This window comes from Heterodontus francisci, chromosome 2 (genome assembly GCF_036365525.1).
Source record: "Heterodontus francisci isolate sHetFra1 chromosome 2, sHetFra1.hap1, whole genome shotgun sequence".
Taxonomy (NCBI): domain Eukaryota; kingdom Metazoa; phylum Chordata; class Chondrichthyes; order Heterodontiformes; family Heterodontidae; genus Heterodontus; species Heterodontus francisci.
In genome coordinates this window covers 117,126,728-117,153,981 of record NC_090372.1, presented here as the reverse complement: position 1 = coordinate 117,153,981, position 27,254 = coordinate 117,126,728, and the positions used below count along the sequence as shown (strand labels likewise).

At 45.1% G+C, this 27,254-nt stretch overlaps 1 protein-coding gene across 10 annotated transcripts in view; it reads left to right on the top strand.

Moving 5' to 3' along the window:
- Positions 1 to 27,254, top strand: part of ppp1r9a (protein phosphatase 1, regulatory subunit 9A) — a 358,146-nt gene that overhangs the window by 100,192 nt on the left and 230,700 nt on the right. For all 10 annotated transcript variants that reach the window (XM_068009859.1, XM_068009863.1, XM_068009853.1 and 7 more), the window contains exon 2: positions 5,868 to 6,000. In XM_068009859.1, coding sequence (XP_067865960.1) covers positions 5,868 to 6,000 — 133 coding nt within the window. The remainder of the gene's footprint in view (positions 1 to 5,867; positions 6,001 to 27,254) is intronic.

Sequence of the window (27,254 nt, the reverse complement as noted above, 5' to 3'; positions counted from 1 at the left end):
ATTCTGTGAAGCTGGTTCGTTCCCCCTCCATATGGTTGTATCCAACGGCAACCAAAATGCATTTTCTCTAACTGCTGAGGCTTGCTGGTTCTTAAAGCAGTGTGGCTCCTTTTCCAGCCTTAAAGACACACCACACATTCCCCAGAGGAAAAAAAAACTACAGGACTACGACACATATAAGGAGCTAGTCACATGACTAACTTGCTGGGCAACACGGGAGTTTTTTTGAATGTGAACTCCCAACAAAGGGATTTGAGGTCAGACTAAGCCGTGCGCTTATGGAGTAAAGACCTCTCCTGGAACTGAGAACATCTCCTCTTCTGTCTGCCTGCTTTCATCTCTTCCCACGGAACTGAATCTTGTAAAAACGCGCACAGTGGCGCAGTGGTTAGCACCACAGCCTCACAGCTCCAGCGACCCAGGTTCAATTCTGGGTACTGCCTGTGTGGAGTTTGCAAGTTCTCCCTGTGTCTGCGTGGGTTTCCTCCGGGTGCTCTGGTTTCCTCCCACAGCCAAAAGACTTGCAGGTTGATAGGTGAATTGGCCATTATAAATTGCCACTAGTATAGGTAGGTGGTATGGGAATATAGGGACAGGTGAGGATGTGGTAGGAATATGGGATTAGTGTAGGATTAGTATAAATGGGTGGTTAATGGTCGGCACAGACTTGGTGGGCCGAAGGGCCTGTTTCAGTGCTGTAATCTCTAAATCTAAATCTAAAACATGTGAAACTCAAAAGAGAACAGTTTCCTACGTGAACAAGGTTTATGACTAATATTGGGCCCCAACGAAATGCAAGACCATATCTTCAATCAAGGACTACAGCAATCTCGAGAAACAATAACAAGATATTGCCGCAAAATGTTCTACTTATCTTTTCTTCTCTTTTCTGTCCCTATTTTAGTATGTTTATATCGCAGGTGCATGCTAACGTGGGTGCACTGTATATCCGTAGGCGTGAACCGTATTAGAGTTTAAGTTTAAGGTTTAATAAATTTTATCTTCTTTAAATCACAGCCTGTTTGTGCTCATTTCTTTGCCTGATAATTGGAAAATTGTGAACAAGGATTCACAAAGGGGGAGCTCAAAACACAGTGTGTTTAAAATTAAACCCTGATACAATAAGACCAGGTGCAGACAGCAAGAGACCCCTAGATCTTTTGCTCACCTGGTCGTAACACAATAGTCATAGAGTCATACAGCACAGAAACATGCCCTTCGGCCTATCGTGTCTGTGCCGGCCATCAAGCACCTAACTATTTTAGTCCCATTTTCCAGCACTTGGCCCATAGTCGTATGCTGTGGCGTTTCAGGTGCTCATCTAAATACTTCTTAAATGTTATGAGGGTTCCTGCCTCTACCACCACTTCAGGCAGTGCATTACAGATTCCAACCACCCTCTGGGTGAAAAGATTTTTCCTCAAATCCCCTCTAAACCTCCTGCCCCTACCCTTAAATCTATGCCCCCTTTTTATTGAACCCTCCGCTAAGGGGAAAAGTCTCTTCCTATGTAACCTATCAATGCCCCTCATAATTTTGTATACCTCAATCATGTCCCCCCTCCGCCTTCTCTGTTCTAAGGAAAACAACCCTCGCCTTTTCAGTCTCTCTTCATAGCTGAAATGCTGCAGCCCAGGCAACATCTTGGCGAATCTTCTCTGCACCCTCTCCAGTGCAATCACATCCTTCATATGGTGTGGTGGCCAGAACTGTACACAGTTCTCCAGCCTAACTAGCGTTTTCTACAGTTCCATCATAACCTCCCTGCTCTTATATTCTATGCCTCGGCTAATAAAGGAAAGTATCCCATATGCCTTCCTAACCATCTTATCTACCTGTGCTGCTGCCTTCAGTGATCTACGGACAAGTATGCCAAGGTCCCTCTGACCTTCTAGACTTCCTAGAGTCCTACCATCCATTGTATAATCCCTTGCCTTGTTAGTCCTCCCAAAGTGCATCACCTCACACTTCTCAGGATTAAATTCCATTTGCCACAACTCCGTCCATCTTGCCAGCCCATCTATATTGTCCTGTAAGCTAAGGCTTTCCTCCTCACTATTTACGACACCACCAATTTTCGTGTCATCTGTGAACTTACTGATCATACCTCCTATATTCATGTCTAAATCATTAATGTACACTACAAACAGCAAGGGTCCCAGTACCGATCCCTGTGGAACACCACTGGTCACAGGCTTCCACTCGCAAAAACAACCCTCGACCATTACCCTCTGTTTGCTGCCACCAAGCCAATTTTGGATCCAATTTGTCAAATTGGCCTGGATTCCATGGGCTCTTACCACCTTAACCAATCTCCCAAGCGGAACCTTATCAAAAGCCTTACTGAAGTCCATGTAGACTACATCAACTGCCTTACCCTCATCTACACATCTAGTCACCTCGAAAAATTCAATCGAGTTAGTTAGACACGATCTCCCCCTGACAAAGCCGTGCTGACTATCCCTGATTATTCCCTGCCTCTGCGAGTGGAGATTAATCCTGTCCCTCAGAGCTTTTCCCAACAGTTTCCCTACCACTGGTGTTAGACTCACCTGCCTGTAATTACCTGGTCTATCCCTGCTACCCTTCTTCAATAATGGTACCACATTCACTGTCTTCCAGTCCTCTGGTACCTCTCCCGTGGTCAGAGAGGCTTTGAAAATTTGTGTCCGAGCCCCTGTTATCACCTCCCTTGCCTCACATAACAGCCTGGGATACATCTCATCTGGGCCTAGGGATTTATCCACTTTTAAGCCAGCTAAAGCATCTAATACTTCCTTCCTTTCAATGTTAATATGTTCAAGTATATTGCAGTCCCCCTCCCTGACCTCTGCACCTACATCGTCGTTCTCCACAGTGAAAACAGATGAACATTGATAAAGAAAAGTCAGTATATGTGCATCAGAGGTATTTGTAATTCTGTCACCAGCTATCTCCGAATGCCAGGTTTCTCTATCTCTGACTGAGAGGCGCGCAGATATGCTCTGTATCTCCAAGGTCGCTGCCTCTGCATCAGTGAGCTGTACAACTTGAGGTGTGCCACTTCTAGTCCTGTCCCTATTCCTTGCATTTTTCACTCTCTTCTATAAAGGGTGGAAAAACAGGCCTGAGTGAGTGAAGGTCAGGTATTCATCTCATGGATACAGGACAATCAGTGAGGGTGACTGAGAAAGATGCATTACATTGCAGAGGGATTGGGGTGAGTGGCAATGGTGAATGGATAAGCAGAAAGCTGATGAAGTGCATAGAAAGTGCAGACTGGATGCTGTTAAAAGTGTGTGTGAGGAGTGATGTGAAGGAGAATGCTAACAAGACAGAATGAAAGTGGGTGGGGACTTAAACCACAAGATGTAATTGATTTATTTAGCTGCTTACGTTGCATTTAAGGCCGGGGCGCATTGTTCTTCCTGCTTACCTCCTCAGCTACCTCCAAGCACGCTTTCTTAGTGAGAGCCGCAGGTTTCTTCCTCCCATTGCTGGGGAAAAGCATGTCCCTCCTGCTGAAGACTGCACCTAACAGTAATTCCAGTAAAGTGTCACTGAATCTGGGTGCTGCCCTTGCTCTCTCTGTGCTCCATCCATCATGAGCATCTCCAATTTCCATTAGTACATTGGTCCCCTTTAAATAGAGCTGAGATCATGTCATGAAGGTGCCATTATGCCTGCTGCACAGCTTAGAGACGCGAAATACAGAAGTCACAATTAATTGGTTCAATTGAGCTGCAACTGATTCCGACCCACTTAGTTGACTTCTGGGTTTCATCCATACAATTCCACCCCCCCCCCCCCCCCCCCAACTTAGACGCCATCTTCATATTAATATCGGAGCCATTATGTGCGTAAAATCAAACTTAGCCACTTAATATCAGTGCAATCTCCAGGTGTGATTTACTGAGGAATTACCCATTCCTCTCCATTCTAGCTAAGAATAGTTTTCTTTCTTTTGGGCCTCCTTATCTCGAGAGACAATGGATACGCGCCTGGAGGTGGTCAGTGGTTTGTGAAGCAGCGCCTGGAGTGGCTATAAAGGCCAATTCTGGAGTGACAGGCTCTTCCACAGGTGCTGCAGAGAAATTTGTTTGTCGGGGCTGTTGCACAGTTGGCTCTCCCCTTGCGCCTCTGTCTTTTTTCCTGCCAACTACTAAGTCTCTTCGACTCGCCACAATTTAGCCCTGTCTTTATGGCTGCCCGCCAGCTCTGGCGAATGCTGGCAACTGACTCCCACGACTTGTGATCAATGTCACAGGATTTCATGTTGCGTTTGCAGACGTCTTTATAGCGGAGACATGGACGGCCGGTGGGTCTGATACCAGTGGCGAGCTCGCTGTACAATGTGTCTTTGGGGATCCTGCCATCTTCCATGCGGCTCACATGGCCAAGCCATCTCAAGCGCCGCTGACTCAGTAGTGTGTATGAGCTGGGGGTGTTGGCCGCTTCAAGGACTTCTGTGTTGGAGATATAGTCCTGCCACCTGATGCCAAGTATTCTCCGAAGGCAGCGAAGATGGAATGAATTGAGACGTCGCTCTTGGCTGGCATACGTTGTCCAGGCCTCGCTGCCGTAGAGCAAGGTACTGAGGACACAGGCCTGATACACTCGGACTTTTGTGTCCGTATAAGAATAGTAATGTCACGATATGCACCATAAGCAAAAGGGTACATTTAGCATAAATATGCAATCATAAATATTCATTTCACATTAGAACAGAAATAAATGAAAATTAAGTTAAAATGGATTGTGCCTTATAAAATAGCAGTTCTGTTGGTTGGGTATGGCTATGCAAGTTTTGCCAGGGTTGCCTCTGATCCATATGGCAGTTAGTAAGCTTGAGTGTTGAGCAGCATAGAAATAAACTTTGCATTTTAATATCTCAAACTTAATTTATTTAAATTGTTACTGGTTCTACATGTTGACATAGTTAGACTAAAAACAGAATCAAACTGAAGTTCACACAACTTAATATCTCAGCAGTGATTGTTGATCTGTTAGCAGATCCAGAGGCGAGTGGCAAGTAAGATGGAAAGGAGGTTGATGAGTTTACTTCAACAGAGTCATTGACATGGTTGAAATATTATTGCTGAAGCATGAGAACTATCAGAAGGATATCATTATTATAAAACATAATTCTTAACTGAAATATGTCCAATCCAACATACAGATATGCCAAAAGAGAAAATCCAACGTTGAACAGGGGGAAACAAATCGACCTCCAATTTCTGCGTGTGAAATATAAGATCTCTCTTCTGAGGGTATGGGTGGAGTTGGGATTCAGTACAACATACTTGAAAGCTTTTGATACACAATCTGGTTGTCAGCATTGAGTCATCTCGTTGGACAGGCATCCCTCAGATGGTGGGCAAAAAGATTCTCTAAAATATGAAGTATTCCAAAGATAGCCATTCTGTAGCCTGTATGATATACAGGTCTGTTAAAAGCATAGTCATATTTTCCCCTTTCTAAAATTTTATGGTGAAGGATGTTAGTATGCCCTGAGGTTGCCACTTGGTACTGGATTACAGACAGTTTTGAGTTATAGGCCCATGTCTACAAAGAACTGGATTGTATCTGCTCAAGTTGATTTGTCCCATCAGTCGGGGCTGGATTTGACTTATGGTTCCAGAGATGAAAGGCCACTGTTGAATCCACTGTACCACCTTGCTCAATTTTCTTTATTGAAAAAACTTTCAGACTTTTATTCATATATATGAATAATATTTTTGGATGCTTTCAGTTAACTGTGCTTCATGTTAGCATCGCTACCTTTGTGCAGAGCTGTTTATTATATATTATTATTGATAGATTGGTTTAGATTGGTCTTAGACTTTTATAAATGAGCCATTACAGTGACACAGATTTTGTTTTTACAGGTTTTCCATACATACTCGAATGAAGACTATGATAGGAGAAATGATGACGTAGATCCAGTTGCTGCATCTGCTGAGTATGAACTGGAAAAACGTGTAGAAAGGCTGGATCTTTTCCCTGTTGAACTTGAGAAAGGTAGGAATAAGAACCTAGGTTCATTCTGAAATTTCTTGATCTGAGCTTATCTTTTAAGAGAAGGTGATGAATAGAGGCTAAGTACCTCCCTAGAGCAAAAGAAAGTTATGGGAAATTCACCACAGACTACACAAGCAGCTTACATTTATGAAACACCTTTAAAGCCATAAAATGACCCAAAGCAGTTCACAGAGATGTAACAAAAATGGATGCCGAGCCAGGGAAGGAGATATTAGAAGGGGTAACCAAAAGTTAGTGCAAGAGGTGGGTTTTAGAGAGGGTCTTAAAGGAGGAGAAGGAGATGGATATGGGTGCCTAACTGTCAAATATGGCGGGTGGTGCCACATGCACATTCTGTGCTGGAAGTGAGTTGCTCACTTAATTGGTAGATGTTGAAGTATAGATGTCCAGGCCCCATGCCTGAAATAGTAATTTGCTGACTCCTTGCTGAAATTGGACAGCCCTGAACACAGACGCCACTTAAATTTAAATGCACTTTGCCGGTGTGTTGCCTGGGGAGGCACAGAAGATAGATGCTGCTCATCAGTCAAAATTGAATAGGGCCCTGAGGCCCAATATTGAGCATTTCCTGGGTCCAGTTGTTCCGCCGCAGGGATCATTTCCAGTGCCCAGTTTGTGTCAGCAGGCTGGCGCTATCCAGTTTCACCCTGGTGTCTTTTCTCATTGTAATTGAGTTCATTTTTCAGGGTTAGGGGAAGACCGGGAAAGAAAAAAGTGAATTTTGAAGCAAACGATGTCTATGTACATACATTCACACTCGCAATGCAGTACTGTCAAACTGCACTCCCCTCCCTCCCCCCCCACCCACCCCTGCTCCCCCCACCCCACCACCATGTTCTGCCAAAGCCCAGGATGGCCCTGAAGTGCAGCTAAACTCCAATCCCCAATATTAGCTGTTGACCTCCAGTTGGTGCAAATTGCAGAACAATTTTGTGTATTCAGTTCTGAAATGGCATGGGATTAAAAACTAAATACATAGGCAAAGTTTTCATATCCAATCATTAATCATTGAGAGTTGTGAAATTCAATCTCCAGATCACCAGTAAAAATCCAAGAATATCGTCATAAAAATGCAAAAGTAAAATAATGCAGATGCTGGAAATCTGAAGTAAAAACAGAAGGCGCTGGAAATACTTAAGTCGGACAGTATCTGTAGACAGAGAAACAGAGTCAATGGGCTGAATTTTTACGATCCTGTGGAGACGGGGTGTGGGGGGGTGGGTGGTGGCAGGAAAGAAGCGGGCAACCTCTATTGGGATGGCTCCCTGTCGAGGCCTGCTACCTGACCCGAACCCAACGGGACCCGACGACATCTGTCGGGTTCGGGTCGGGTTGGGCCATTCCAAGGCTGGCTTTCATGCTCGGGCCGAGTCCAGATCGAGTCGGGTCGGGCTGGACACACACGGTAAGTCTTCTGCTGGTAAGTATTAAAAATAAAAAAAACTTACCTGAGCTGGGAGTCCGGGACGAAACTGAGTCTGCGCAGTGAGAGAGTGACGTCACTGTGACGTCATCACGCATGCGCTGCAGCTTATTGCAGGTTTGATGTCAGGAAGGTAAGTAAAGGGATGGTCGGGTCGGGCCCAGTAGTGGCGGGTTCGAGTCGGGCTTGGGGCAAAATCGGAGGGACTTGGGCCCGCTGTGGTTTGGTCGGGTTCTTTTTCCCAACCTAAAGCAGGCCTCTAGCTCCCTGACACTGTTCCGCCTCCAGGTGACTTTCCCAGTGGTGGACTCGTGGGTACGACGGGAACCCGCCTGGCAGCAGTGGTAAGCGACTTAAGGCTGGTCATGCGCCACTTATCTGCAATTTTCCAAACCAAAAGAGATTTTCCCTGAGTCACATGGGCCCTCTGATATGTCAGGAGCCCAGCAATGGATCGGAGTCAGCTTTCCATTGGGATCTCCGAGCTGTGACGCAATTGTCAGTTTGCATTTATTTGCCGGCAGTAATTCGCAAAAGGGGTCTATCCACAAGCAGTAGGCATGCCCTTGCAGCCACTTCATAGAGACTGATGTCTCCGCTAATTGCTGCCCTATTTCATTGGCAGCCACTTCCCTCCCACTAAAGGCGCCTCCATAGCGCCACTGCCGCTCCTGCTGATGGTCAGGCATCGCCCACACTGCAAAGGCGGGCGGTGGCCATCTCAAAGGACCGTGTTAATTGCACTCCTGACACTGGAACCCAGCTGCTATCCCTAATTGGAGAGGGCTCCCGGAGGAGGCTTCTTAATTGGCCACCTCTGGGAAGATAGCATCTGATGTCCTGCCACTTGCTCTTCTGAGTTCCCAATCTGGAATTTATCCTGATATCAGGATTGGTAAGCTAGCGGCAAAATTCAGCCCAGTGTTTCAGGTGCATGGCCTTTCATCAGAACTGGAAAAAGTTAGCGATGTAACAGGTTTTCAGCAAGTACCGAAGCAGGGAATGTGGGTTGGGGAGGAAAGAGCAAAAGGAAATGTCTATGATAGAGTGGAATACAATTTGACTTCAGTCATCATGTTAACAAGAGATATCAGTAAATTAGATGATCTACTTCTGTAGAATGGCAAGATAATCACATAGTGAGTACCATATCACAGTTAGTGGGATGTGCCAATTAAAGACCAGAAACTCTTATTCTCGTGCATCTTCTCGTGCACAGTTATAGAACAAAACAATATTAGCAGAAGTACAAGAGTAAATTTACCCACCTTTGGTGCATAGCCTGAATAAAACCAGAGAGGGGAATAAAGGGAGAATTTTTTTCTTCACTAGTTTTTCTGCTATATCCCACTTCTGCAACTTGCAGTATGTTTAAACAGTCTTTGTTTTCAACAAAAACATGCATAAATATAGTGCATTTAACATGGGAAAATGTTCCCAGGTTCTTCTGAGGCATAATCAGGACAAAAATGGACACTGAGCCAAAGAAAAAGAAATTAAGAGGGGTGAAAAGAGCACGGTCAAAGAACTAGGTTTTAAAGCGGGTTGCAAATCAGGATAAGTTTAGGGAGGAAATTCTAGAATGTAGGGCTTAGTTGGCTGAAGCATAGCGACGTAGGAAAGAGAGGGGAAATGCACAGAGTCCAGAGTTACAGGAATTAAAATTTCTGAGATGGGTGAGGGAGAGGAGGTTACAGAGACGGGAGGAGCAAGAACATAGAGATTTAAACACATGGATAATATTTTTAATTAGAAGCGTTGGGGGAGTGGAATGATGAGTGCATGGTCTTGGTGTAGGATAGGATACAGGCAAAAGAGTCTTGGTGAAGCTGAAGTTTACGGAGAGTGGAGAATGCCAGGCAAGCCAGGAGAGCTTTGGAATAGTTGAGTTTGGACAAGACCAAGGCATGGATGTAGGCTTCAGTCGCAGATGGGCTGAGGTGGAACAGCAGTGTTACAGAGGTGGAATTAGATGACCTTTCTAATGGAGAGGATATGGGGTTGTTAAATCAGTTGGGGGTTAAATAGAATACCAAAGTTGTGAACTGTCTGAATCTGCCTGAAACAGTGGCTGAGGGAATTGGAGTCGGTTGCAAGCGTATGGAGTAGAAGCACGTGTAGTCAATTTGCATGTGGAAGATGTTGCCATGATGCCACATGATGTTGCCAAGGGGACAACATGTAGATGAGTAAGAAAAGGGTGCCAAGAATAGATCCTTGATGGACTTCTGAGTTAACAATCCGGAGGCATGGAGAGGAGCCAATGCTGGAGATGCTCTGGCTACAATTTGATAGGTAAGAGTGAAACCAAGCAGGGGCAGTTCCACTGAGCTACACAACAGAGGAGAGGTGTTGACCATATCAGATGCTGTAGATAGATGAAGAAGGGATAGTGCATTGTGGTCGCAATTACAGAGGATGTAATTTATGACTGGAAATGCTGGTGGATTGTTTTCTTCACTCTTTCCCAGCCTGGGGATTATGAGAGTAATTTTAGCATCTCTGTACTAATCTAGCTGAGACCAAGTCAGTCAATACAGATGTAGGATTGAAGTGTCTCCTCCTTGCTCTTTGCATACCAGGCATAAGGTTTTTTTTGTAAAGCAGGCACTATTGAGAAGGAACCACATTTTATTAAAATACTTCGCAAGATGAAAAATCAGTTCCAGCTAATATTTACTGAAACAATCTGATGCTGAAAGCTAACCAGTGATCACACAGAGGAGAAAGTCGAGCAATTCTATTAATATGTTATGAATGCAATAGAAGAACAGAAATCAAAATATATAATTGTCATGGGAGATTTCAATTCTAAGATAGAAAAATCCAAACCAGGACAGAATTCAGTTTTAGGAAAATTTGGAGTTGGAGCCAAATAAAAGAGAAACACTGATTGCATTTGCAGCTCAGCATGGACTTGTTATCACAAGCACATATTTCAAGAAAAACAAAAACCAATATTAGAGTCATAGAGTTATACAGCGCAGAAACAGGCCCTTCGGTCCATCGTGTCAGTGCAGGCCATCAAGCACCTAACTATTCTAATCCCATTTTCCAGCACTTGGCCCGTAGCCTTGTATGCTATGGCATTTCAAGTGCTCATCTAAATACTTATTAAATGCTGTGAGGGTTCCTGCCTCTCCCACCTCTTCAGGCAGTGTGTTCCAGATTCCAACCACCCTCTGGGTGAAAAAAAATTTCCTCAACTCCCCTCTAAACCTCCTGCCCCTTACCTTAAATTTATGCCCCCGGTTATTGACCCCTCCGCTAAGGGAAAACGTTTCTTCCTATGTAACCTATCAATATCCCTCAGAATTTTGTATACCTCAATCATGACCCCCCTCAGTCTCCTCTGCTCTAAGGAAAACAACCCTAGCCTATTCAGTCTCTCTTCATAGCTGAAATGCCCAACCCAGACACCATCCTGGTGAATCTCCTCTGCACCCTGCCCAGTGCAATCACATCCTTCCTATAGTGTGGTGCCCAGAACTGTACACAGTACTCCAGCTGTGGCCTAACTAGCGAACATGGGAAGGTTCAAATTGAACTTTCAAGAATCAAACTGATTTTGATATTGAGCTGTCAAGGGGGAATAGTGGAAAACAGTGAAGTCATCACTAAGGTGGATATTGTCAGTAACCACAGGATGATGAGAACAACACTGAGCATCAATAAAAATCTAGCAAGACTGAAATTTATCAACAAGAAAAAGAAGCAGCCAAATTTCTTCATGGTTAGAGAACAACGGAAGGCATTCCAACTCAGATTCAAAAATAGATTTGATGGTCTAGAAGTCAGAGGTGGACCTTGACATAAGATGTAACAAAGTCATTGCAATAATAATGGAAGAAGCTACAAAAATTCCACTGCCAAGCAAGACAACCAGTCAAAAAACCAACAAGGACAAATAAATTGATACTATTGATGCAAACATAAGGTACGCAGGAGAATACCACACAAAGCAATCTCTGAGGAAAATTAAATATGCTGAAGTGGTTATAATAACGAGAAAAAAGTGACACCAAAAGAACAGGATGAGAAGTGAGGAGCAAATTAAAACAATACTAGAACCAGGAAGAGGACCAAAATAAATCTCTAAATGAAACAGACCAAAAACAAGAGTTCAATAATTAAAATAAGCAGATGGCAACCTTGCATCAAATAGGGCAGAAGTGCTCAGGGTATGTTCATACTTTTACCAGGACTTATACAGTTCCAAAGCAGAAGGATCGGAAGATAAAGACAGTGTCATCAGACAAACAAAATACCAAGTGTGACAGAGGCAGAAGTTGAAAATGCATTGAAACAGATGAAAAGAAATGGGCCCCAGGGGAGGATGAACTAACAAGTGATATACTCAAGGAGGGAGATAATGAGACAATCACACAGCTCACTATATTATATAACCAAATATTCAAGGAACAAAAGATACCAAGATGTTGGAAAGAATCAAAAATTTTTATTCTTACAAAAGGAGACAGTGCAGATATAAAGAATTACCGACCCATCAGTCTATCATCTCCGTTGTACAAAATTCTAACCAAAATTATTCAAAATAGGAAAAAGACAATTTTAGAAGAACACCAACGAAGAGAAACAGGCGGGTTTAGGGAAGGAGGCTCTACAACAGACCATCTCGATACAATGAACCAACTCATTGAGAAAGCAAACAAATATCAGTTGAACCTGTGCATTGGATTTATTAACTGATTTATTTATAGCTTTAAGGAAAACAGAAATAAATGAGGGATATGTGAAGATCATGGAGGACATTTACAATGCTGCAACGGCCAGAATGCACATCAACAAGACGTAACACAGTTGATAAATATTGGAAGAAGAGTGAGACAAGGGGATACAATCTCACCAAAAATATTCACCACAGAAATGGAAGACATATTCAAGGAAATACCCTTAGAGGAGAGAGGATTAAATATTGATGGAGAACAACTAAAAACTTGGGATTTGCAGATGATGTCACACAAATTACTTCATCTGTTCAAGACTTGGAAGGACAACTAAATAACTTAAATAAAGGGAGTAAAAATATTGGAATGCACAAAGGAAAGTATATGACTAACTTTAAGACAGAAGATACCATACAAATTGAAGACGAAGAAATTGAAAAAGTGACTGCATACAAATATCTGGGCCAAATGTTCATTGAGGAAGTGCAAATTAAGAGGTACTGAGTAGGATTAGGGCAGGATGGAGTTGTTTCGGGTGATAGAGATATTCCGTGCGCTAAGAAAATACCAGTGGCATTGAGGGGAGGGTCTGTGATCAGTGTGTGCTACCGATCATGACATGGGACGGAATTAAGGACAACTACAAAATATATGGAACAAAAACTGTTTACAGCTCAGAGAGCAATGGAAAGGCAAATGTTAAACATCTCGATTCGTGATAAAATCAGATGTAATGAAATACACCAGAAAACCAGAGTTAAGGATGCCATTCAGAAGATAAAAGAAGCCAAATGAAGATGGCCTGGGCATGTGGCTTGAAGAAATGATAACAGATGGACAAAAAGGCTAATTTATCTGGGAGAAAATCCACTTCCTCACGTATCTGTGAGTGCGTAGTGGGGAGTGGTCTGCCTGATGTTAAACTGGATGATTATTAAATAAACTGCTCAACTGTTCTGATTCTTCACCTGATCACTTCAGGTTTGTCGAAGAATATTAAAAGATTTAAATACTAGAAATAAATATAGTTCCTAATACCTGGGCTATCAGAATCATTTTGTTTTGTACAATAGCCAACTGGATGCCAATGTTTTGTTGTTTCATTCCCAAAAAGCTGCACTGATCTCACATAACCCAATTCTGTTGACTTGGAGCTCTCACAGGGTGTCTCTGGAGCAGATTGATAACTCCTTGTCCAGGCAGAGTTATATATTTGATTGTTTGCTGCCATTTTGTTCTGAGCCCATTGAAAATGTGGAAACTCTTCTATGGGGAAAAAAACATGCATATATAAGTTGCGTTAAGGGTGCAGGCTCAGGTTTAGTATATAAGGGCAAATTGTTGCTTTGTATTTGTGTACCCATAGAGGTGTGGATTAAAAGTACTAAAATAAGTTGAAATCTGTATTATTCACTTTCCGATAGTGTTTCTTAGTACTTTTAATATACCTAGTTTGTAACCTAAGTCACAATGATCTTCTTTTGCTTGCCACCGACTGAGGCAAACATGAGAGCTGGTTTTGATTCCAAATACTTTGTTACACCAAAGCCAGCTTTCACCACTGGAATATCCAGCACCACCTCTCGGCTTTTTCAGATTCCCAAGACATCATCTCAGCTCCCATATCTCTCCCTCTCTGCACCCTCAGTGCCATAGCTTGCCTTTCCTATAAAATCCTGGGTGGACAAGTCCCCAGGTCCGGATGGGATCTATCCCAGGTTACTGAGGGAAGCGAGAGAGGAAATAGCTGGGGCCTTAACAGATATCTTTGCAACATCCTTAAACACGGGTGAGGTCCTGGAGGACTGGAAAATTGATAATGTTGTCCCCTTGTTTAAGAAGGGTAGCAGGGAAAATCCAGGTAATTATAGACCGGTGAGCCTGATGTCAGTGGTAGGGAAGCTGCTGGAGAAGATACTGAGGGATAGGATCTATTCCCATTTGGAAGAAAATGGGCTTATCAGTGATAGGCAACATGGTTTTGTGCAGGGAAGGTCATGTCTTACCAACTTAATAGAATTCTTTGAGGAAGTGACAAAGTTGATTGATGAGGAAAGGGCTGTAGATGTCATATACATGGACTTCAGTAAGGCGTTTGATAAGGTTCCCCATGGTAGGTTGATGGAAAAAGTGAAGTCGCATGGGGTCCAGGGTGTACTAGCTAGATGGATAAAGAACTGGCTGGGCAACAGGAGACAGAGAGTAGCAGTGGAAGGGAGTTTCTCAAAATGGAGACGTGTGACCAGTGGTGTTCCACAGGGATCCATGCTGGGACCACTGTTGTTTGTGATATACATAAATGATTTGGAGGAAAGTATAGGTGGTCTGATTAGCAAGTTTGCAGACGACACTAAGATTGGTGGAGTAGCAGATAGTGAAGGGGACTGTCAGAGAATACAGCAGAATATAGATAGATTGGAGAGTTGGGCAGAGAAATGGCAGATGGAGTTCAATCAGGGCAAATGCGAGGTGATGCATTTTGGAAGATCCAATTCAAGAGTGAACTATACAGTAAATGGAAAAGTCCTGGGGAAAATTGATGTACAGAGAGATTTGGGTGTTCAGGTCCATTGTTCCCTGAAGGTGGCAACGCAGGTCAATAGAGTGGTCAAGAAGGCATACGGCATGCTTTCCTTCATCGGACGGGGTATTGAGTACAAGGGTTGGCAGGTCATGTTACAGTTGTATAAGACTTTGGTTCGGCCACATTTGGAATACTGCGTGCAGTTCTGGTCGCCACATTACCAAAAGGATGTGGATGCTTTGGAGAGGGTGCAGAGGAGGTTCACCAGGATGTTGCCTGGTATGGAGGGCGCTAGCTATGAAGAGAGGTTGAGTAGATTAGGATTATTTTCATTAGAAAGACGGAGGTTGAGGGGGGACCTGATTGAGGTGTACAAAATCATGAGAGGTATAGACAGGGTGGATAGCAAGAAGCTTTTTCCCAGAGTGGGGGATTCAATTACTAGGGGTCACGAGTTCAAAGTGAGAGGGGAAAAGTTTAGGGGGGATATGCGTGGAAAGTTCTTTACGCAGAGGGTGGTGGGTGCCTGGAACGCGTTGCCAGCGGAGGTGGTAGACGCGGACATGATAGTGTCTTTTAAGATGTATCTAGTCAGATGCATGAATGGGCAGGAAGTAAAGAGATACAGACCCTTAGAAAATAGGCGACAGATTTAGATAGAGGATCTGGATCGGCGCAGGCTTGGAGGGCCGAAGGGCCTGTTCCTGTGCTGTAATTTTCTTTGTTCTTTGTGTCATGGCCAGGTGAGGAGGGGGTCTCAGGCTACCCTCTTGCCCTTACTCTTATTTGACCGCAACAGGGTTTATTCCTTTTAAACAGTGATTGTGTTCACCACCTCTGTGAGTGTTTTACCATTTGTTTACCTTTACTGTGATCATGAAAGAGCCAATCGGATAGGTTTTCTTGAGTTTCAACAAGAAAGAGGTAAGTTTGTTATATTTAACACTCTAACCCCAATTTAAAAACATTAAAATATATGTTACACATTCACGCACACATTCACATGAGAATCACACACACAAATAGATTACAGAGGGGAAAAATAGATTCGGTGGTTGGATTAAAGTCCAGAATAAATGGAACTCAAATACGCAATCTGTGAAGTGGATGATCCAGTAGTTCTCGGCTAAAGCAGTATTCTTGAAGTCCTTGCTGGTCAAGTGCACTTTGGCTGGTTTGCTTTGCTCACGGTTTTCCTGAAGGCAGAATTGTATTTAGCTCTCTTCCCCGTTTGCTGGCTGTAGCAGTCTGTAGGCTTGGAGGGTCCCCCAGTCACAGACAGTTTTCACACTTGATGTTTTCTGGGGAGAGAGAAAGGGAAGCCTGCAGCCTTCTCTGCTGCTGCCCACTCAGTAACTGCTTGTCTCTTTGTCTTTGTAATAACTGCCCAACAGATGGTTACATGGTTGCTTCAGGTTTTTCTGGAACCTTCTAATGAAATTCAAGGTTCCACAAGCCCCAGGGTGTCAGTTTATACTTGGAGGGGGTTTACTCTTTCAAAGTCAGTATGTAGGGATTGCCTTGACTGCCATGCTAATTAAGCCATTTTTAGATAATTCAGTCACTGTCCTGGCTGGGCTTCTTGTTAGACTTTTGACTCCAGTTCAGTCTCCTGGTATTTCAGCTGTAAATTGCAGTGGCCATCTTGACTGCTGGTTTTTAAATAATTACTGTAGGATTTTTCCATTAAAAGTAATGTAAGTTTCCAACCGAAGAAATTAATATTTCTCATTTGGCATATAGGGTATTCATGACATTTGTTTCTCCCTTCCCATGTTTCTTCCTGAGATATGTTCCCTCCCTTCCTACCTCAGCCTCTGCACTGAATGACTCTGTGATTTCAATCTACATTTCAACTCACCTTGCCCTCTCTGATCTGCTTTCATTTCCTTCTTGTTCTCCCACAACCTTTCCGTCCATATAAACTCTCCAACCCATGTACATGGCCATCATCTCAATTCCTTGCATCCTTCAGCATGGGGACAATAGCTTGGTGGTAATGTTACTGGACTCGGCTCCAGAGACATGAGTTCAAATCCCGCCATGGCAGCTGGGGTAATTTAAATTCAATTAATTCATAAATCTGCAATAAAATGCAAGTCTCATTAATGATCATAAAACTGTCAGATTGTTGTAAAAACCCATCTGATTCACAAACAAGGAAGGAAATCTGCTGTCATTGCCTGGCCTAGCCTTTTTGTGACTCCAAATCCCTTGCAATGTGGTTGACTCTTAACTGATCTCTGAACTGGTCTAGCAAGCCAATCAGTTATATCAAATTGCTACAGAAAGGTTAAATAGGAATAAAATCGGACAGATCATCTGGTATTGACCTAGGCACTGGAAACGACGAAGGCACACCCTGCCCAGTCGACCCTGCAAAGTCCTCCTCATTAACAGCTGGGGACTTGTGCCAAAATTGGGAGAGCTGTCCCACAGCCTAGTCAAGTAACAGCCTGACATAGTCATACTCACTGAAACATACCTTACAGCCTCCATCACCATTCCTGGGTATATGCTGTTCCACTGGCAGGACAGACCCAGCAGAGGTGGCGGCACAGTGGTATACAGTCGGGAGGGCGTGGCCCCTGAGAGTCCTCAACATTGACTTTGGACCCGATGAAATCTCATGCCGTCAGGTGAAACACGGGCAAGAAAACCTCTTGCTGATGACCGCCTACCGTCCTCACTCAGGTGATGAATCAATGCTCGTCCACGTTGAACACCATTTGGAAGAACCACTGAGGGTACCAAGGGCATAGAATGTACTCTGGGTGGGGGACTTCAATGTCCATCACCAAGCGAGCCTTGGTAGCACTACTACTGACCAAGCTGGCTGAGTGCTTAATAATACATCTGCCAGCCTGGACCTGCAGCAGGTGATGAGTGAACCAACAAGAGGAAAAAAACCTACTTAGAGTCATAGAGTTATACAGCGCAGAAACAGGCCCTTCGGCCCATCGCGTCTGTGCCAGCCATCAAGCACCTATCTATTCTAATCCCATTTTCCAGCAATTGGCCCGTAACCTTGTATGCTGTGGCGTTTCAAGTACTCATCTAAATACTTCTTAAATGTTGTGAGGGTTCCTGCCTCTACCACCCCTTCAGGTAGTGTGTTCCAGATTCCAACCACCCTCTGGGTGAAATTTTTTTTCCTCAACTCCCCTCTAAACCTCCTGCCCCTTACCTTAAATCTATGCCCCCTGGTTATTGACCTCTCCGCTAAGGGAAAAAGTTTCTTGCTGTCTGTCCTATCATACCCCTCATAATTTTGTATACTGCAATTATGTCCCCCCTCAGCCTTCTCTGCTCTAAGGAAAACAACCCTAGCCTATCCAGTCTCGACCTCACCAACGTACCTTTTGCAGATGCATCTGTCCATGACAGTTTTGGTAGGAGTGAGCACTGCGCAGTCCTTGTGGAGACGAAATCCTGTCTTCACACTAAGGACACCCTTCATCTTGTTGTGTGGCACTACCACTGTGCTAAATGGGATAGACTCAACAGAGCGAGCAGCTCAAAATGGGGCATCCATGAGGTGCTGTGGGCTATCAGCAGCAGCAGAATTGTATTAAACCACAATCTTTAACCTCATGGCCCAGCATATTCCTCACTATATCATTACCATTAAGCCAGGGGACCCACCCTGGGTCAAGAGTTCAGGAGAACATGCCAGGAGCAGCACCAGGCAAAACTAAAAATGAAGTGCCAACCTGGTGAAGCTACAACATAGGACTACAAACATGCTAAACAGCAGAAATAGGAATGCTATAGACAGAGCTAAGCGATTCCACAACCAACAGATCAGATCAAAGCTCTGCAGTCCTGCTACATCCAGTTGTGAATGGTGGTGGACAATGAAACAACTAACCAGAGCAGAAAGCTCCATAAACATCCTCATGCTCATTGGGGAAGCCCAGTGGCTAATCCATCTCGGTCTCCTCTGGAGGTCCCCAGCATCACAGTTGCCAGGCTTCAGAAAATTCAATTCACTCCACGTGATATTAAGAAACAGCTATAGGCACTGGATAAAGGCTATGGGCCCTAACAACATCCCGGCTGTAGTACAGAAGAGTTGTGCCCCAGAACTAGCTGTGCCCTTCGCTAAGCTGTTCCAGTACGGCTACCACACAGGCATCTACATGACAATGTGGAAAATTGCCCAGGTGTGTCCTGTCCACAAAAAGTAGGATAAATCCAATCCAGCCAGTTCCCACCCCATCAGTCTACTCTCAATCATCAGCAAAGTGATGGAAACGGCACATACTCAGCAACAACCTGGTCACGAATGCTCAGTTTGGGTTCCGCCAGGACCACGCAGCTCCAGACCTCATTACAGCCTTGGTCCAAACATGGAGTGTGGCATCAAGAGCTGAATTTCAGAGTTGAGGTGAGAGTGACTGCCCTTGACATCAAGGCAGCATTTGATGGAGTGTGGCATCAAGGAGCCCTAGCAAAATTGAAGTCAATAGGAATCGAGGGAGGAAAACTCTCCACTGGCTGGAGTAATACCTAGCACAAAGGAAGATGGTTGTGGTTGTTGGAGGCCAATAATCTCAGACCCAGGATATTCCTGCAGGATTTCCTCAGGGCAGTGCCCGAGGCCCAGCCATCTTCAGCTGCTTCATCAATGACCTTCCCCCCAACATAAGGTCCGAAGTGGGGATGTTCACTGATGATTGCACAGTGTTCAGCACCATTCACAACTCCTCAGATATTGTAGCTGCCCATGCCTACGTGCAGAAAGACCTGGACAACATTCAGGCTTGGGCTAATATGTGGCAGGTAATATTTGTGCTACAGAGGTGCCAGACAATGACCATCTCCAACAAGAGAAATTCTAACCATCACCCCTTGACATTCTCAATAGCATTACCGTCGTTGACTCTGGCACCATCAGCATCATGGGGATTACCTTTGATCAGAAAATTAAGTGGATGAGCCATAGAAAAATTGTGACTACAATTGAGGTCAGAGGCTGGGAATTCTGCAGCAAGTACCTTGCCTCCTGACTCCCCAAAGTCTGTCCACCATCTTCAAGGCTCAAGTCAAGAGTGTGATGGGGTACCCTCCACTTGCCTGGATGAGTGCAGCTCTAACAACACTTAAGAAGCTTGACACCATCCAAAACATTGCTGCCTACTTGATCGGCACCCAATCTATCACCTTAAATATTCACTCCCTCCACCACCGGCGTAAAGTGGCGGCAGTGTGTACCATCTACAAGATGTACTGCGGTAACTTGCCAAGGCTCCTTTGACAGCACCCTCCAAACCCACAACTTCTACCACTTAGAAGGACAAAGGCAGCAGACCCATGGAAACACCAGCACTTGCAAGTTCCCCTCCAAGTCACTCACCATGCTGACTTGGAACTATATTGCTGTTCCTTCACCGTTGCTGGGTCAAAATCCAGTAATTCCCTCCCTACCAGCACTGTAGGAGTACCTACACCACATGGACTGCAGTGGTTCAAGAAGGGGGCTCACCACTGCCTCCTCAAGAGCAATTAGGGATGGGCAATAACCTTGCCACACGACAGTAAGGAATTCTGGAGAATTAGGAGCAGGAGTAGGCCATTTGGCCCCTCGAGCCTCCTCTGCCATTCGATAATATCATGGCTGATCTGATTGCAGCCTCAACTCCACTTTCCTGTTTGCGTCTGTAACCCTTGACTCCCTTGTCCATCAAAAATCTATCTAACTCGGCCTTGATTATATTCGATGACCCAGCTTCCACTGCTGTTGGGGAAGCGAATTCCACAGACTAATGATCCTCTGACAGAAAAACATTTCTCCTCATCTCTGTCTTAAATGGGAGACCCCTAATTTTTAAACTATGTCCCCTAGTTCTAAACTCCCCAACAAGGGAAAATATCCTCTCAGCATCCACTCTGTCAAGTCCCCTCAGGATCTGATATGTTTCAATAAGAACATCCCAAGAATGAATATAAAAAAACACATACCCCACACTTCCTTCTCCATCTGCCCTTCGAAAAACTCCTTGCAAAGTCACTTATAGCTGTACTTTCTAAATTCCACCTGCCGAGCCTTTGGCCGTCCACTTTTTTAAATTCGTTCATGGGATGTGAGCGTCGCTGGCTAGGCCAGCATTTATTGCCCATCCCTAATTGCCCTTGAGAAGGTGGTGGTGAGCTGCCTTCTTGAACCGCTGCAGTCCATGTGAGGTAGGTACACCCACAGTACTGTTAGAACATAGAACATAAACATAGAACAGTACAGCACAGTACAGGCCCTTCGGCCCACGATGTTGTGCCGACCCTTTAACCGACTCTAAGATCAAACTACCTACATACCCTTCATTCTACTATCATCCATGTACCTATACAAGAATCGCTTAAATGCCCCAAATGTATCTGCTTCTACTACCACCGCTGGCAGTGCATTCCACGCACCCACCACTCTCTGTGTAAAGAACCTACCTCTGACATCTCCCCTAAACCTTCCTCCAATCACCTTAAAATTATGCCCCCTGGTGATAGCCCTTTCCGCCCTGGGAAAAAGTCTCTGGCTATCCACTTTATCTATGCCTCTCATCATCTTGTACACCTCTATCAAGTCACCTCTCATCCTTCTTCGCTCCAGTGAGAAAAGCCCTAGCTCCCTCAACCTTTCTTCATAAGACATGCCCTCCAGTCCAGGCAGCATCCTGGTAAATCTCCTCTGCACCCTCTCTAAAGCTTCCACATCCTTCCTATAATGAGGCGACCAGAACTGAACACAATATTCCAAGTGTGGTCTAACCAGGGCTTTATAGAGCTGCAGCATAACCTCGCGGCTCTTAAACTCAATCCCCCTGTTAATGAAAGCCAGCACACCATACGCCTTCTTAACAACCCTATCAACTTGGGTGGCAACTTTGAGGGATCTATGGACGTGGACCCCAAGATCCCTCTGTTCCTCCACACTGCCAAGAATCCTGTCTTTAAGCCTGTATTCTGCATTCAAATTCGACCTTCCAAAATGAATCACTTCACACTTTTCCAGGTTGAACTCCATCTGCCACTTCTCAACCCAGCTCTGCATCCTGTCAATGTCCCGTTGCAACCTACAACAGCCTTCCACACTATCCACAACTCCAGCAACCTTTGTGTCATCGGCAAACTTACTAACCCAGCCTTCCACTTCCTCATCCAAGTCATTTATAAAAATCACAAAGAGCAGAGGTCCCAGAACAGATCCCTGCGGAACACCACTGATCACCAAGCTCCATGCTGAATACTTTCCATCTACTACCACCCTCTGTCTTCTATGGGCCAGCTAATTCTGTGTCCAGACAGCCAAATTTCCTTGTATCCCATGCCTCCTTACTTTCTGAATGAGCCTACCATGGGGAACCTTATCAAACGCCTTGCTAAAATCCATATACACCACATCCACTGCTCTTCCTTCATCAATGTGTTTTGTCACATCCTCAAAGAATTCAATAAGGCTTGTGAGGCATGACCTGCCCCTCACAAAGCCATGCTGACTATCTCTAATCAAACTATGCTTTTCCAAATAATCATAAATCCTGTCTCTCAGAATCCTCTCCAATAATTTGCCCACCACCGACGTAAGACTGACTGGTCTGTAATTCCCAGGGTTATCCCCATTCCCCTTCTTGAACAAGGGAATAACATTTGCCACCCTCCAATCATCTGGTACTACTCCAGTAGACAGTGAGGACGAAAAGATCATCGCCAGAGGCGCGGCAATCTCATCCCTCGCTTCCCGTAATAACCTTGGGTATATCCCGTCTGGCCCCGGGGACTTATCTATCCTCATGTCTTTCAAAATATCCAGCACATCCTCCTTCTTAACATCAACCTGTTCGAGCATATCAGCCTGTTTCACGCTGTCCTCACAAACGACAAGGTCCCTCTCACTAGTGAATACTGAAGCAAAGTATTCATTAAGGACCTCCCCTACCTCCTCCGACTCCAGGCACAAGTTCCCTCCACTATCCCTGATCGGCCCTACCCTCACTCTGGCCATCCTCTTGTTCCTCACATAAGTGTAGAACGCCTTGGGATTTTCCTTAATCCTACCCGCCAAGACTTTTTCATGTCCCCTTCTAGCTCTCCTAAGTCCATTCTTCAGTTCCTTCCTGGCTACCTTGTAATCCTCTAGAGCCCTGTCTGATCCTTGCTTCCTCAACCTTAAGTAAGCTTCCTTCTTCCTCTTGACTAGCTGTTCCACATCTCTTATCATCCAAGGTTCCTTCACCCTACCATCCCTTCCTTGCCTCATCGGGACAAACCTATCCAGTAGTCGCAGCAAGTGCTCCCTAAACAACCTCCACATTTCTGTCGTGCATTTCCCTGAGAACATCTGTTCCCAATTTAAGCTCCCCAGTTCCTGCCTAATAGCATTGTAATTCCCCCTCCCCCAATTAAATATTTTCCCATCCTGTCTGCTCCTATCCCTCTCCATGACTATAGTAAAGGTCAGGGAGTTGTGATCACTATCACCGAAATGCTCTCCCACCGAGAGATCTGCCACCTGGCCTGGTTCGCTGCCAAGCACCAAATCCAACATAGCCTCCCCTCTAGTCGGCCTATCTACTTATTGAGTCAGGAAACCTTCCTGGACACACCTGACAAAATCTGCTCCATCCAAACTATTTGCACTAAGGAGGTTCCAATCAATATTAGGGAAGTTGAAGTCACCCATGACAACAACCCTGTTACTTCTGCACCTTTCCAAAATCTGCCTCCCAATCTGTTCCTCCGTGTCTCTGTTGCTGTTGGGGGGTCTATAGAAAACTCCCAATAAAGTGACTGCTCCTTTCCTGTTTCTGACTTCCACCCATACTGACTCAGTAGACAAACCCTCCTCGACGACCTCCCTTTCTACAGCTGTGATACCATCCCTGATTAGCAATGCCACTCCCCCACCTCTTTTACCTCCCTCCCTATTCCTTTTGAAACATCTAAACCCCGGAACATCCAACATCCATTCCTGCCCCTGTGATATCCAAGTCTCCGTAATGGCCAGGATTTTGACCTAGCGACAGTGAAGGAACGGTGATATAGTTCCAAGTCAGGATGGTGTGTGGCTTGGAGGGGAACTTGCAAGTGGTGGTGTTCCCATGCATTTGCTGCCCTTGTTCTTCTACGGGCTTGGAAGGTGCTGTCTAAGGAGCCATGGTGGGTTGCTGCAGTGCATCTTGTAGATGGTACACACTGCTGCCACTATGCGTCAGTGGTGGAGGGGGTGAATGTTTGTGGATGGGGTGCAAAATCAAGCGGGCTGCTTTGTCCTGGATGGTGTCGAGCTTTTTGAGAGTTGTTGGAGCTGCACCCATCCAGGCAAGTGGAGAGTATTCCATCACACTCAGGCTTTGGGGAGTCAGGAGGCGAGTTACTCACCGCAGGATTCCTCGCCTCTGACCTGATCTTGTAGCCACGGTATTTATATGGCTACTCCAGTTCATGGAGAGATACAGCACCGAAACAGGCCCTTTGGCCCAACGAGTCCTTGCCGACCATCAACCACCCATTTATACTGATCCTACATTAATCCCATTTTTTCCCTCTCACATCCCCACCTTCCCTCAATTCTCCTACCACCTACCTATACTAGGGGCAATTTTTACAATGGCCAATTTACCTATCAACCTGCAAGTCTTCGGCATGTGGGAGGAAACTGAGCACCCGGAGGAAACCCATGCGGTCATAGGGAGAACTTGCAAACTCCACACAGGCAATGCCCAGAACCGAACCCGGGTTGCTGGAGCTATGAGGCTGCGGTGCTAGCAACTGCGCCGCCCTCAGTTTCTGGTCAGTGGTAACCCCAGGATGTTGATAGTGGGGGAATTCAGCAATCGTAATGCCATTGAATGTCAAGGGGAGATGGTCATTGCCTGGCACTTTAGTGATGCGAATGTTACTTGCCACTTGTCAGCCCAAGCTTGGTTATTGTCCAGATATTGCTGCATCTCTACACAGACTGCTTCAGTATCTGAGGAGTTGCGAATGGTGCTGAACATTGTGCAATCATCAGCGAACATCCCTACATCTGACCTTATGATTGAAGGAAGGTCATTGATGAAGCAGCTGAAGATGGTTGGCCCTAGGGCACTACTCTGAGCAACTCATGTAATCATGTCCTGGAGCGCAGATGATTGACCTCCAACAACCACAACCATCTTCCTTTGCGCTAGGTATGATTCCAAGCAGCAGAGAGTTTTCCCCCTGATTCCCTTGACTCCAGTTTTGCTAGGGCTCCTTGATGCCATACTTGGTCAAATGCTGCCTTGATGTCAAGGGCAGTCATTCTCACCTCACCTCTTGAGTTCAGCTCTTTTGTCCATGTTTGAACCAAGGCTGTAATGAGGTCTGGAGCTGAGTGGCCCTGACAGAAACCAAACAGAGCATCAGTGAGCAGGTTATTGCTAAGCAAGTGCCGCTTGATGTCACTCTTGATGACACCCTCCATCGCTTTACTGATGATTCAGAGTAGACTGATGGGGCGCTAATTGGCTGTGTTAGACTTGTCCTGCTTTTTGCGTACAGGGCATACCTGGGCAATTTTCACATTGCTGGGTAGGTGCCAGTGTTGTAGCTGTACCAGAGCAGGTTGGCTAGGGGCGCGGAAAGTTCTGGAGCACAAGTCTTCAGTTCTCTTGCTGGAATGTTGTCAGGGCCCCATAGCCTTTGCAGTATCCAGTGCCTTTAGTCATGATATGACGCGGAATGAAACGAATTGGCTGAAGACTGGCATCTGTGATGCTGGGGAAGTCAGGAAGAGGCCGAGATGAATCATCCACTCGGCACTTCTGGCTGAAGATTGTTGCAAATGCTTCAGCGTTATTTTTTGCACTGATCTGCTGGGCTCCCCCATCATTGTGGATGGGGATATTTGTGGAGCCACCTCCTCCAGTTGGTTGTTTAATTGTCCACCACCATTCATGATTGGACGCGGCAGGACTGCAGAGCTTAGATCTGATGCTTTGGTTATGGGATCGCTTTGCTCTGTCTATCGCATGCTGCTTATGCTGTTTGGCCTGCAAGTAGTCCTGGGTTGTAGCTTCACCAGGTTGACACCTCATTTTGAGGTATGCCTGGTGCTACCACTGGCATGCTCTCCTGCACTCTTCATTGTACCAGGGTTGGTACCCCGGCTTGATGGTAATGGTAGAATGGGGGATATGCCAAGCCATGAAGTTTCAGATTGTGGTTGAGTATAATTCTGCTGTGGCTGATGGCCCACAGCGCCTCATGGATACCCAGTTTTGCATTGCTAGATATGTTCAAAATCTATCCCATTTTGCACGGTGGTAGTGCCTCACAAGACTATGGACGATATCCTCAATGTGAAGACAGGACTTTGTCTCCACAAGGACTGCCCGGTGGTCATTCCTACCAGTACTGTCATTGACAGATGCATCTGCAGCAGGCAGATTGGTGAAGATGAGGTCAAGAATATTTTTCCCTCTTGTTGGTTCCCTCACGACCTGCCGCAAACAGTCTAGTAACTATGTCCTTTAGGTCTCGGCCAGCTTGGTCAGTTGACTTGTTTTTTCAGCAGTCGATCAGCTCAGTCACTCCCTTACCTTCACCTTTGATGCCCTTGACCCCAGAAAAACCCTTATTTCCCTGTGGTACAGGCCCCATCTTTGTCCTTTCAAATCCAAGGGATGCAGTCTTGTGCATATCTAGAAGTTTAGTGACTTATCACCACATCTGGCTGGATCATGTCAAGTAATATCAGACCTCACTCTTCCCTCCCTAAACCACCCAGTCCCCTGGATCCAGGATTCACAGCATCCACCTGCTTCGCCTGCTCTCACCCTGATATTGCATCTTTCTTTAATTTCTCTTCAATATCCGCCTTATTTCCTCTTAAGCACATCTTGTCCATGAGACCCACCTCCTCCTCCTCCCTTTAGCCTATACCCACTAAATGGCTGACCTCCCAACTTCCCTCTCTGGCTCCTATTCGAGCTGACATTGAAATGGTTCACCTCTCTAAAGATATTGTTCCTATTGCTTTCAAAATAGCTGTTACTGCCCCTCCCTCAATAAGTTCACCCGTTACACTTCTGTTCTTGTATTTCCAGCATTTCTTGTTTTTATTTCAGATTTCCAGCATCCGCAGTATTTTGCTTTTATTTCCCATCTCTTACCCTCCTTCCCTCTTGATTCCTTGAGTATGTTGTTGCCTCCTCAATCTGTGCCCATCTTTCCACAACTCCATGTTTGAATCTATCAACAGGATTCAGTCTCCATAGCACTGAAACAGCCCTGATTCACAAATGAAATCCTCTTGACTGTGACCATGTTGCATTTTCTATCCTGATCTTCCTCGACCTGTCTGCAGCCTTCAAAATGGTAGACAAACAATTGGCTCTACTCTATTGTCCAGCTGAGTGGACTGCCCTTGTGTGATTTCACTCTGATCCAACCAATAGCGGTCTGTCCATCACCAGCAGTGGCTTTTTTAAATTCTTCTTAAAACCACATCAATAAACAAGATTTTGGTCACACCTCCTAATATCACCTCCTCCGACTCAGTTACCATATTTGTCTGATTACGCCTCTGTAAAGTGTCTTGAAATATTTTTGTACATTTAAGGTGTTAAATAAATGCAAG